The sequence below is a fragment of the Akebia trifoliata genome, chromosome 8 (assembly GCF_017979445.1).
Source record: "Akebia trifoliata isolate Shusen 1 chromosome 8, ASM1797944v1, whole genome shotgun sequence".
NCBI lineage: Eukaryota > Viridiplantae > Streptophyta > Magnoliopsida > Ranunculales > Lardizabalaceae > Akebia > Akebia trifoliata.
Window position 1 is genome coordinate 31462050 of NC_141382.1, and position 12558 is coordinate 31474607.

Genomic DNA, 12558 nt, shown 5'->3' on the forward strand with positions numbered 1-12558 from the left:
TCCGACGACGATGAACTTCCTGCAAACAAGCACCCTTTTATTTGTTTTTGTCGTTGTTGTTGCAATTTCGAGTAAGTGTTGTGTCATGTCAGCTAGGGTTTTGTCGGAGGATTTTGCTACTGCAAATCATCTAGCTAATCATTTGGTCTACGAGAAGGCTCAGTTCAACATAGTATGTTGGCTTGGCCAATTGGCATCCGGACCGAGCCCTAAAGGTCCTGGTCACTAGTGCTTGGATGTTTCAGGGTCATATTTGAGCCACAAGAACATGCATAGTGTATGATTTTGTCATATGGGAAAAGATTCATGAAGAAAAAAATAAAGAAATGTGCATGATTTATTAATTATTTTTTTTTTTTCAAATGAAGTAAATATAATTTGGAAATTCATGGTTGGAATAATTTTTTATTGTTTGAAAGCTCATGATCAAAGGAACATTTGGATAGTTCGTTTCACTTGAAGAAACGAAGAATCCCAACTAATTGATCTTCGTTTTAGATGTTGAATTCTCTATCAGAAATGGTAAAATCTTTTGATGCAAGAAAGTAAAGAGGACTAGATGGGTATTACTAAGGTCTATGGGCATACACCCCCAAGCTCTCTTTAACAAGGAGTTCTCAGACAATACAAAATAGGCAGAAGTCCCTTTATTTTTCTGCAATCCATTCTTTTGTAAAGATCCAACTAAAATAAGTGAAATTAATAAATTAGCCTTAAGTACCCAACACGGTATTGAAATTCAAATAGACCCGACAAAGCGAGTTATAGCTACCACTTGCATCATAACACATGCAATTGGTTCTCCTTGATTAGAGTCAGCTTGCCTTGATCAGAATACACAACTTACATATATGCATTTTACATGTTTAAATCCATTATTCAAATATTCATATGTGAAATGTGCTTGGAATCAATTCTAGTTTGTTTCGAAATGTTCCGATTTGTTTCTACATGTTTCAGCCAAAATCTTTTGATATGATCCAGAAAAAATGGGAAAGAGAGATCTTAGAAACAATTACCATTTCTAATATAATTATATAATGGTTCCTCTCCACTTTTGATGAATATTTGAGACACCCATCTTTTCAAACAAATGACATATCTAATGACCTCAATCTTCTTTAAGAGACTAATCAAAATAGCCTCATTATCTTAGTTTTCAACCTCAAGCAAAAAATCCTTGATTTTTCTCCACAAAACCGTAATATGCAACCTCTAGAGTAAATAATTATATCTTCATCTTTAACCTTGAGATCCTCTCTCCTTAAATCTTCAAAAATTAAGAGCAAGAGGATTTTGGAAGAAAATAACATTAAAAGATATGGATCCATGTGAAAAGATGTGATACATTTGGCAAAAATAGTTGTAAGTGTTATTTCATAGTCTAAAATATTTTTTTTAGAGAAATTTTTTATCATTAAATTGCTTATTTTTTGTGAAGATTTTAGAATACTTGAAGAATATTTTTTGAAATTTTGACGGTTTCATTCTGTTTTGATTATTAATTTAATGAAACATTCCCTCCAAAACAAAATTTTAAAACTTGCATAAGATAATGGTAATTCGATCACTTGCGGTTTTTTTGTATTCGGTAAAGAACAATTTAATATTAGAAGCTAGAACTACTACAAGGTAATCTTTACCTCAAAAATAAAATCATAAGATCAAAACTTAAAGTTGATACTATAATACAAGGGGGCCATCATAAGTCTGGAGCTTCTCTAAAATCAACCTAGAAAGAAGACCCAGTGTCCTCTGTCCAAACCTAACACTCATTTGGTATTCATGAAAAAAAAAATATATCAAAACTATAGCAAGTACCTTCCCTTGAGTATGATTGTTGGTCAGCTCCTATATCAAACTTGATTCCCTTCAACATGAGTGCTGTAGTCGAAGAGCAGATTGTTAAACGTAGGGTATGTCGATAATTAGAAAGATCAATAAACTGTAGTGCCATGCCACCCTATTGTCCACAGAAGAAGAGAGTTCCCCTTTTAAATCCCATCCAAAACATTGCCAACAACTACGGAAATAAGTGAGGCCAAAGTCTCATCATCTGTACTGATAACAGTGCGTGTTGCATGGATTTCTATCAAAGCCTTGTTGGGCTCATAGACATGGAGAACACATGTATTATTTGCTTCAGTGACGCTTCCTTCTTTCCCTAAAAACCCATTAATGCCATTTTCCTGTAATGCAGCCAATAGTACATTGGGATCAAGGAAACCCCAGTGCAAAGGTGTCTGCCTTACTGAAGTGTCAACCTTCTCTTTTGTAGTGACCAACAAATGTTTTCCGTGATCTAAGAGCAATTTCCCCTTTAATCTTGCAATAGCCATATTTTCTTGTCTCGTCATTCTCGGCTGGAGCTGGTATGCCAAATCTGTTGCTAAGTCAACTTCAAAATCATTCCTCAAGCTTGGTAAATGTATCTTTTCATTCTCGGAGTAATGGAAGACTGAATAGGAATTTGTGTTTGAAGTAAGGATCTGCAGCTTTAAATCCTTGGGAAACTGTATCAAGCACAAACAAGATTCTTCAAAAAAAAAAAAACTACACAATAAGACAGCTGAATATACTAACTCTGGATAGAATAAAATGGTGGAAGAAAAAGATTCCAGTTGTTGACGATAAATAGTTGTGGGACAAAGCACAGTTAATGGCGATGATCGAAATAAAAAGTTAGAAACTTATAAATATCAAGGAATAACAGTGGCAAGATCATATTGTGGAAGTTAAGAAAGATTGACAGAGAAATATAACTAGAATTGATACCAGAACAAGCTTTGGCCGTAGCATCTCCAACAAAGGTTGAACTTTCTGCAATCTGAAAAAGACTATAACTTTATTTGAAATCTAGGTAAGTGAAAAGAACCTAAAATTTCAGTAAGTTAGGTTGTTTCTCCATAGATTTATAAAGTCCAGAAAAATTGTTTTAACATTTTAAAGTTTTAATACTACAATAAACACAAGAACCAAAATTTATGTTCGCATAAAAAAAGAGAGAAATCAAATGTAAATTTCTTCTCACACAAACCAATCTCAGTCAACTATGTGCCTAATGTCGATTGACGAGTGAAAAAAAAAAAAAAGGAAAAAGAGAAGAAAAAAGAAATAACTTACTTTATTCCGGAAAGAAATGAACATTGAAGGACCTTCATTGCGACTGGCTGAAAAGGTAGTAGAGCTAGATCAGCATCCACTCCTTGCTGCAGCAAGTCATATATCCATGACACATTTAGTCATAATAGTCAAAAATCATACAATAAGAAGTCTACTCAACAATGTGACCACATGGAGGAAGAAGTTTCTATGAAATGTAGTCATACAAACACCATAAATTGGAGACAAAGGATATAAAATAATGCATACCTCCATAACAAGTAAAGATTTCCGATCCCCACACCATCGCCGAAGCAAGTGAACAACAGGACCAAGCCGAAGGCTCCAGTGAGGAGAAAACACTATGCAAGGTTCTTGCCATGCCATTCTGCTTACAAACATCAGTTTCCTTGAGGTTAAAGAGGATTCCAAATGACATAAACACCCATATATAAGAATTTTATTTCTATTTCTATTTTTATTTTATTTTTATCAGTATGCCTGTTTTTAATGAGATCAGTAACTTGGTAATAGCAGGATTGGAACCTAGGTCTCCTGGGTTTAATTTAATTCCACATAAAGCACACTGTTGTCTTTTCGCACTTAAAAATTTCCACTGGTTTTGAGCAATATTAGATGGAAGTGGAAATAACAGTAGTAAGACAACATTGAAACAAATCCCAGGACAGAGGAAGTTTGATGGATTATTTTACCGATGAAAAAAACAAGTTTGATGGATTAATTCATAATAGTCAATAGTATATCTAATATACTGATAAAAATCCAAAAGAAAAAATATTGAAAATTGTCTTTCAAAAGTGTTCATCTTCAGTGATATAGCTAAATAAAAATATGGATAGAGATCTTCTAACATTAAACAAAAAGAAAAGAATTGGGAAGTCCTTGTGTTGCACCCCTTCCACTTTTCTGCAGGTGCCAACTAGCCTAGCTTGTAAAGTCTTTGGGAGATGATACTAGAGACCTGGGTTCAAATCTCGCCAGCAATAAGTTACTGAACTCATTGAAAACAGGCCTACCGATCGGGAAAAAAAAAAAAACAAAAAGAAAAGAACATCTTACATAAAATCAGTGGAATGAATATCAGGAAAAATATGAAGCTTTTTTCTTTTTATAAGCTCTACATGGCCGAATAATGCCTCGCCAGAATACAGCTGCAAAACCAATCAAAGGAAGTAGTATCTTTTCCCTTTTTTTGAAAATACACATTTAATATAAATTTTCAAAGAATTTAGACAAATGAGTTTCTGAAAAGGCAATACATTTTGTTGGCGTTGCTTGCATAGCCATTCTGGCACTATATTGGTGAAAGCCAATAGTTCTTCTGCTATACTAGAGATCATAAATATGGGAACCTACAATATAGATGAATGTAAGTCTTGAAAGCATAACTAAGTGATGATGATAACATGATGGAGATAAGAGAGAATTTAAAGAAAAAAGGAAGATCATTAGCTAGCATGCAAAATCAATATTGAAAAGATGCAGAAAAAGCTGACGATTTAATATTGAAATCAGTGGACACTTAAAATTTAAATGTGTAGTTAATTTGAAAATAATCAAAAGAATCTTTACATTCATTGACGAGGACGTTGGTTAGCATTACAACATTGATAACCAAACATCACTTCCTAACGTGTTTTGTGATCAAGTAGAAAGTTAAATTGTGCATAATGGAAGTGATTTCTAGTTTGTATAATCTTTCTCCTGTCTTTACTAATCAATCACAAATTCCCATTACTAATAAAAAAAAAGTGAGCATGAAAGGTGAAAGTTTTAGAGGTTAAATAGTTTGGAGGTTTCAAATTCAGGATAAAACTGTTTTAAGTGTCGCCTCATCTTTTTCCTACAAAAAGGGGATCAAGAATAATTCTAAAATGATAAATGTATACATTCATTTTGTAAATAGTTCAATTCAAATTTTCTGCTTAGCTTAATTAATAACATTTCTGATTAGCTTTTAGTAACATGGAGAACTCTAAAGTTGGATTTTTATTTTATTTTTTGGGATACGTTGGGTATCCATGCCCCTTAGAGCACCCTACTAATCCCATAGGGAACACATGTCATTCCTTCCACATGTACCAGGTGTATTGGGATAAATCCCACGGTAGCCACCAAGAGTGATGTAGGGTAGGACACAAATCTGGAGTTTATGTTAAAAATCAGATTCTAAATGAAATCCCAAGAACTAAGTAATGGAGAATCTCTATGTCGAGCAAAAACAAAACAAAAACTTCAATCTAGGTTTGAGATTGATGAAAATCAATCGCAAACAATAAAATTAAAAACAAATATCGATTTCTTATGCTCAAAATAAAATATTAAAAAAAAAAAAAAAAAACAAAGAAAGGGAAGAAGTCAGCTTTTTCTTTTATTAATCAATCTTCAAAAAAACTAATTCATTGAATTTGTTTATTGGAGCTCCTTATATAGATAACTCCATAACAAATTAGAAATCTTCTAAATACTAAAAAGTAACTTCCTAATCTATCTATAACATATTACTAACCTTCTAATCTTAGAACTCAATTTAAATACCTAAAAGGACTTCTAATTATAATCTAAAGAATAAAACGAATTTTAAACATAAAACATATTAGAAATTAACTAGGAAAATAAATTTTCTGAAATTGAAATAGAAACTAATTAGAATATTTTAACAACTTAAAAAATAGAAACTTAATAAACGAAAGAGTCCTAAGAGAAGTTGAACTAGGTCTTATGGACCGGTCAAAGATTGGATCGAGTTGACTTGATCATACAGAGTTGACTCGATTTTGACCAATTTGAATCGGTCAATGTTGCTAATTTCTTTCTTCAACGCATCTTAACTCGATCATAGGTATTAAGATAAGTGTCAACAAACCTATCTACATCAAAAGGGGAGAATCAAACTTAGGACCTTTGCTTCCTGAGACGTGGTCCTGGCCATCTCACTAAAGTTTAATATTTTCTACCAGGATTTTCATCTTTATGTTCTTATTTTCATGGCACAAAGTTTCACACCATCTCAAACTGTCTTTGGTTGAGAACATCTTAGGTTGCCCTAGACAGGTATGGAATACTGAATGTTTCAGGATTTCTTGGATTGTTTCGAAATGTCTCAGATTGTCTCAGTCAAGAGATAATCTCCATTTTCCTCATAAGACAATTCCTTGAGACGAGATTTTAAACCGTACTGATTTTAGCCTTTCTTTCAATTATTTCGGTGTGTAAATCTTCATTCAACAAACATTTTCAGTTAGAATCTAGATAAAGGTATTTCCATATTAACATGCATGTGGCGAATAAAATAACAACAATATACCTCGAGATTTGAAGATTCTAGGGACAGAGATATCTGCTCCAATAGCTGAAGTACAATTCCAATTCGGCCACAGGGTATGAGGACAGAACCCCCTTGTTTAACAGAATCAATGGCACATGAACATATGAAAATAAGCTTATCTAACTCTTCTGAACTCTCATCAGTATTAACTAAAGAATTGAGAAATTCTTCTTCGTTATCATTTTCGTCCCTGCAACATTTTAACAATAAGAATGTGAAGCGTAAAACCTGGTTTAAAGGAAAAAAAAGATAATAAAAAACAAGACCAGTTGGGAAAATTCTTTTATCAAAATATTCTGCACGGAAATATCAGCAAAAGAATAAAGAGTGCACTTAGAATACGATCATATTATGCAAAAAGAATATACCTGAAGGTCGAGAAATCATTAGTAGTTGAAGTTCGACAAGCATGCCAGTGCGAACCACCATAAGTATCCTTACCAAAATCGACCATGCCATGAAACGATGAGAAATCTGAAAATAAGATCAGATCGCTCCCTTGAAGAGAACGGTAATCAAAATTCATTGCATGATCAGACTCGAAAATGGAGCTTGGCAAGTACGTAATACTCATTCTTGGACCCTTTATCATCCAATTAGAAGCGCCGATTTCTAACCCGGAGCTGAATGCTTTTATTATCAGTGTGTCATTGTAGCAGGCTTCTTCAGCGTACTTGAGTGTCTGCACTTTCTGCATGCAATCCTTCACATCTGCTGCACTGATAAACATTGCTTATTACATCCTCATATGATAAAGTTCATTGGAAGGAAATGAAAAACAAATTTGCTATGCTAACTGTTAAAATAAGTAGTGTCCTTTTTAGTCTTTTCCTCTATTTTCTGCATAAAGAGCCAACCTGGTTTGTGATTTAAGTGTTTGATGGGTTTTGATCGATGGAGTCCCTTTTATTCTCTCAGGTGTTCTTATTTAGAGAGCTGCTAGCTTTAAAAGTGAAATGGGTTTTGAGTCAAGGTGTCATATTTTGGAGGTGTTCTTAGGCATTGAAACTATACAATACAGAGTTTTTTTTTTTTTCCTTTTTATTTGACCATTCTTTATATGTATATCTTGTTTGGTCTCTGAATACTGCATAAACTTCACTTAATAAAATGATCTTCCAGAAAAATAAAACAGAATCTCCCCAATAATATCTCCAAATACGTTGAGCACATCATCACTAGATTCCAAGGCTTTCTGACAATTAAATAAAGCTAAGACTTTTACAAGACCCTAAAATTGTTGATTGTTCACTGCAGAGAAAATGATTTCAAAACAGCTAACCATGACAACCCCCCACACACTAACAGTATAAGAAGGTAAAAAAAGGCTGAGTTGAAGTATGTATATCTAAGGAAATAAGATAACATGGTCATTTTGAAGGGAAAGAGCACCCTTTGCACAAGGTCATTTTGAAAATATTGGGCCTGGTCTTCTCTCGGAGCAAAACTGTTTATGAATTTAGATTTTGGATGGGACTTGGGAGTCTTTATGTGATGCTTGAGGTTTCTGTAATTGTCTTTTTTTGTGTGTGTGTGTGTGTGTTTTTCTTTTTCTTTGTACTTTTTGTATCTAGGTAGCCACTTTGGCCTCTCCTTTTCTTTTCTAATAATATCTTCATCTTTATCTATCCAAAAAAAGAAGAAAGAAATAAGATAACACGGTCATAAACAAAAAATTTCCTACTCAAAAACAAATTAACTTGGCAAACAAATAAAATTTTTTCAGATTCAAACCTTGAATGCACTGGTTCTGCACTAGTGAAATAGCATTATTGTATTGGGCTGAAAAAATTGCCTCTTTCACCTTTGGTTCATTGACAGTTCATTCTAAAATGCTAGGAAATAAGAACCAGAGGCATTGCTACTTTCTCCCAGAAATGTATATGGACCAACGAGGTAGTCCATGCACCAAGCATAAACACCACATTTGAAGATTCTAGAAACTTCATACAATTCTAATTCACCAAAACACATGCATCAAATCTGATACTCATGGTGGGCCCATATTCTATTGGTTTGGAAGTTAGGTGCATTTAGACTCCTCTTTATTTCTATGTAGTCTTCTAGCATTCTTTTCTAGCAAAAAATACTAACCCTAACTCTCCTCATGAAACAAAAATGCATTATATGATTGAAAAGAAAGACTTCAATCTTTGCCAAGTCATGCAAATAACGATACTAAATGATGACGGAGTCACCAAAAGGTTACTCGTGGATATGTGTGGGGAATGGTACAAATAAAATGTTCACGACAGTTTTTATTTTATTTATTTCTCATTAGGAGAATCAACCAATCTATTCTGCATATTATTCCTTCTTCATTAGTGTAGAATGTATCATAATCTTTGCTTTCAAATACGAGGATCTTCAAAGGTATGGACAGCTCTCTTCAAGAGTTGATTTTGATCATTCTAGGAAGTTTGTTTTGTTGGTGTAAATTGGATTCTGATAAAAGGTGTATTTTTTGAGGAGATTGTTTTTAGATGGGAGAAAGTGTGCTCAACCTAATGGGTTGTTTATAAGCTTTTGTTTTCTGCCAGTTATCTCGATCACCGCTTCTTCTCTTAATAAAATTTTGTTTGCCTATAAAAAAAAATCTTTGCTTTCAAAACCAAGCCTCAATAGTTAATTTTTTGTAGATTGCATGAACTATTATGGAATTTGTGAGGATTTCAATTCTGTCTATAGGAATGGATGAACACATGTTTCAACATGATTTATTCGTAAAATGAATTGCTATCATTTATAGAACTAAAAAACTGCAGCAGCATTACCTGTACGATGGTTGCCAACCACCCAACTCAGCACCATCCTCACCCATCACCTTCTCTCTCAATGAAAGGGGAAGCAATTCAAGCTCTTCCCATTTCATCCATAGTGGGAAACAAGAATCATCACCGGGGCCATAGAATTGCCTGAATTCCAGGTGCATTGAAACAAGATCCTCCATCATAAGCTGCCCAAGTCTAGCCGTCACTTCTGTAGTGTAAATCTGGTCCAAAAAATTAACCAAATGAAAAAAAAAACCCAATAAAACAATGTTGATAAGAATCAATGGGTTGACCCCCAATTCAATTACCTTAGCCGAAAAATCCTTATTTCGGGTAAGATAAGGCAGCCCAAGGATACCCATTGGGCTTGAAATCACTACAATATCGATGAAACATAAATTCCATAGGTTTATGTTTGCAACTGTTTTGTACCAAGGCTCTACACATATTAAATCATTTGCTTCGACGGATTTTTCAATTCTCTGCCTCTTACTCTCCCTCCTATTATCCGAAATGGATGATTTTTTGGCTGAATCAATGGGAATTGGATAGAAGATTGTTAATGCCGAAAGATCGATTGGGCAATCAAATAAGATCCGATAGCCGCAGAGCTCAATTATGTGACAAGGTGGGAAGTGAAAACTACTTCCTCTGCTCAAACATGTCTGCGAAAAAGTGAACAAATTTATCTCATAAAAACCCTAAACCTTAGTAACCAAAATATATACATATGCTTTCATTGAGATTCCATGATTCTGATCTAGATACGAATATAAAAAGACAGAGAGACATGGAAAGACTTACAAGATTCATAGAGACGGCAATAAATAAATAAAAAATAAAACTTCTCAGCGGTTTCTTCTTCTTCTTTCTGTATCTGTTTTGAACGATAAATGATAGGGACTGCGCCTTCTTTCAAATAATTGATGCGATTAGCTCAGATTTTTTGAGAAAATATTTTAGGGTTTAAGGTTTAAGGAGACAAATTCTCTCTTCACCTTGGACAGATCCTGCAATTTTTTTATATGAATTTTGCCAAATATCCAAGAAAACCTAAAACTTATAGTGAAAGATGTAGAAGAAAACCCTCTGAATAAAGAAAAACAGTAGCTCTACATTAAACAGACGGTTGAGTTGCCGCGGATTTCCATATAAAATACAAAGTTTGTAACAATGTTCACCTTTGGATTTAGGTTTGTGAAACTTGCTGAATTTTGTTTATTTTGGGATTTCGTTTGATTACGAAATCTTAAAAAAATTTACTTTAAAATCTCTCCTAACTTTTTTTTTTTTTTTTTTAAGTGCAATCGTACAAATGGAGTGTAATGAGAATTTTTAGGAGAGGGAATGCAACTGATAATGTACGGTGTGCAACTAGTCATTTATTCACATATCGTTGTGGGGTTACATTGTATAGCCAAAATTCAAGGGTGAAAAATAATCTACTTTACAAAACTTTTTTTTTTTTTGATAATCGGGCTATCCCTCTAACAACGGAGTGGGCTCATATGTGGGCTTTGCCCAGTCCATAGATCATGATCTTGTCTAAAGACTAGTCTCGAGGCACGTGTAATGTCTGCACATCACACTCACCAAGTAAGTGAGGGTGTACCCTTGCGGGTGGCCCTCAAAGAATTAATACTCATACTCAATGTTTTCAAATAGCATAAGCAACCATATGCAATTGAATATGCCAAGTTGCATATGTGATTTAGCATATTGCATATGCCATATATGCAACAACAATTTAAAAAAATGCTTAAAAAATCTGGAAAAAAAAAATTTTAATCAGAAAAATTTTAAAAACACCAAAATAGATATTGATTAACTTAGAAATATTATCTAAAATTACATAAATACGAAAAAACAAGAGATTTAAGCATCAATCCAAATATAAAATATTTAATACAAGTCAAACACATAAAATTTAGAAATATTCAAAGTACAAAATTAGTGAACAACTAATTTTGATGATAATCCGTCATATACTCCACACAATCATCCCTAATCCATTGTAGTGTATCTCTGGCGTCACCACTATCTCCATTATTATTATCACTCTCATTCCCATCATCATTCAAATCATCATCTTCTTCTACGTATTCTTGATCTTCTTTAGTTTCATTTTCATCTGATATCACCAAAACTTCATCCACATCCAAATGCTCTTGACCTTCATCTTCCTCTTCTAGTATTATTTTTCTTCATCAAGTAGTTGTTGTTGACTCGATCAACCACATTTTCTTCTTTGGCTTGAGCTCAACTTGTGCCCAAATGAGATTTTCTCCTTCGAACACTATCTCATCCATTGCATCAAAAATTCATGGATGGCCTCCATTAAGGTCATCAAGAGAGATGGGGTCCTAGAATCCCAGTTGCTTTTTCCTATGTAATAATCTTTTATGCAATTTTTTTATTATATTGTATGAAAACCAAGTCATTGAACTTTTTATGCTCAAGTTGATTCCTCTTCTTGATGGGAATCTGTTATTTTAATTCAAATAAATGCACATCAATTAAAATGTTTAAAATTCAAAATATATAAAGTAAGAATTAATAATTTATTATTTATTATTTAAAATTCAAAATATTTAAAGTAAGAATTTAAAATTTACCATCTCAAATGTACTCTAGTTGTGTTCGCATGCGGATGTGGAACATGTTAGGCCAAGAATTCATATGGCCAATTTCTTCAAACCTGGATCCTTTGAAATTGGATCCACTCCATATTGTGCCCACCAATCAGCTATCATATTTAATTGAAAAATATTTTAGTAATTTGAATTTGAACACTTAATGACTTAAATGAATCTAAATAAATTATTAAATATTTAATATTATTCTTACTTGGAGTCTTTGTGTGTTCTTTGTCTGATGACGATCTTCCTCTCGAAGATTCCTTCATTGTTCTTGTATTAATCCAATTGCGATGATATCTTGTCTTATTCATCTCTCGTTGGAATCATTCTTTCCAAAACGTCAAGTAACCCAATTATGTAAGTCGAATCCACTTCCTCACAATCAGTGGCTTGAAAGTACATGGCTGGATTGAGAATGTGCGCAATCAAATATAAGGTAGACAACATTTGATTCCCCCATTTTTTTTTATAATGTCAATTATAGTCTTATAACTCCTTTATTTAAATGCATGATTTTTCATTATTTTTAATTTAACAGTTTCCATGTAATAAAAAATGTAACCCATTGATGATTTTTCATCACCATCCACCAATCTTAGGACAGTAATTAGTGGTCTGACATTTCTTGAGGCCTTACAAATATTCGTTCAAAAGTTTTGAGAAAGAACGACTTGAACACTTAGTTTTCCTTCATTCT

At 33.3% G+C, this 12558-nt stretch overlaps 1 protein-coding gene across 2 annotated transcripts; it reads right to left on the minus strand.

Annotated features, from left to right (window-relative positions):
- Window positions 1-344: 344 nt before the first annotated feature.
- Window positions 345-10518, minus strand: LOC147396516 (integrator complex subunit). 2 transcript variants are annotated; one of them, XM_086451217.1, is made up of 11 exons: window positions 10027-10510; window positions 9531-9887; window positions 9226-9443; window positions 6820-7170; window positions 6431-6641; window positions 4383-4475; window positions 4183-4274; window positions 3373-3490; window positions 3124-3209; window positions 2776-2827; window positions 345-2513 (listed from the first exon to the last, which is right to left on the minus strand). In XM_086451217.1, exons 1-11 carry the CDS (start codon window positions 10033-10035, stop codon window positions 1995-1997), a joined length of 2106 nt encoding a protein of 701 aa, XP_086307343.1. In that variant the 5' UTR covers window positions 10036-10510; the 3' UTR covers window positions 345-1994. The 2 variants fall into 2 exon arrangements, with proteins under 2 accessions (XP_086307343.1, XP_086307344.1); XM_086451218.1 differs by lacking the exon at window positions 345-2513 and having other exon boundaries at window positions 2520-2837; window positions 10027-10518.
- Between the last annotated feature and the right edge of the window lie 2040 nt (window positions 10519-12558).

Bases quoted from the DNA above. Each gene is read 5' to 3' on its own strand.
- LOC147396516 (XM_086451217.1), bottom strand. The intron at 4,476-6,430 runs GTATATTGTTGT...TCTATATTGTAG, and splicing joins TAGAATCTTCAAATCTCGAG to GTTCCCATATTTATGATCTC. The intron at 4,275-4,382 runs GTATTGCCTTTT...TTGGTTTTGCAG, and splicing joins GCAAGCAACGCCAACAAAAT to CTGTATTCTGGCGAGGCATT.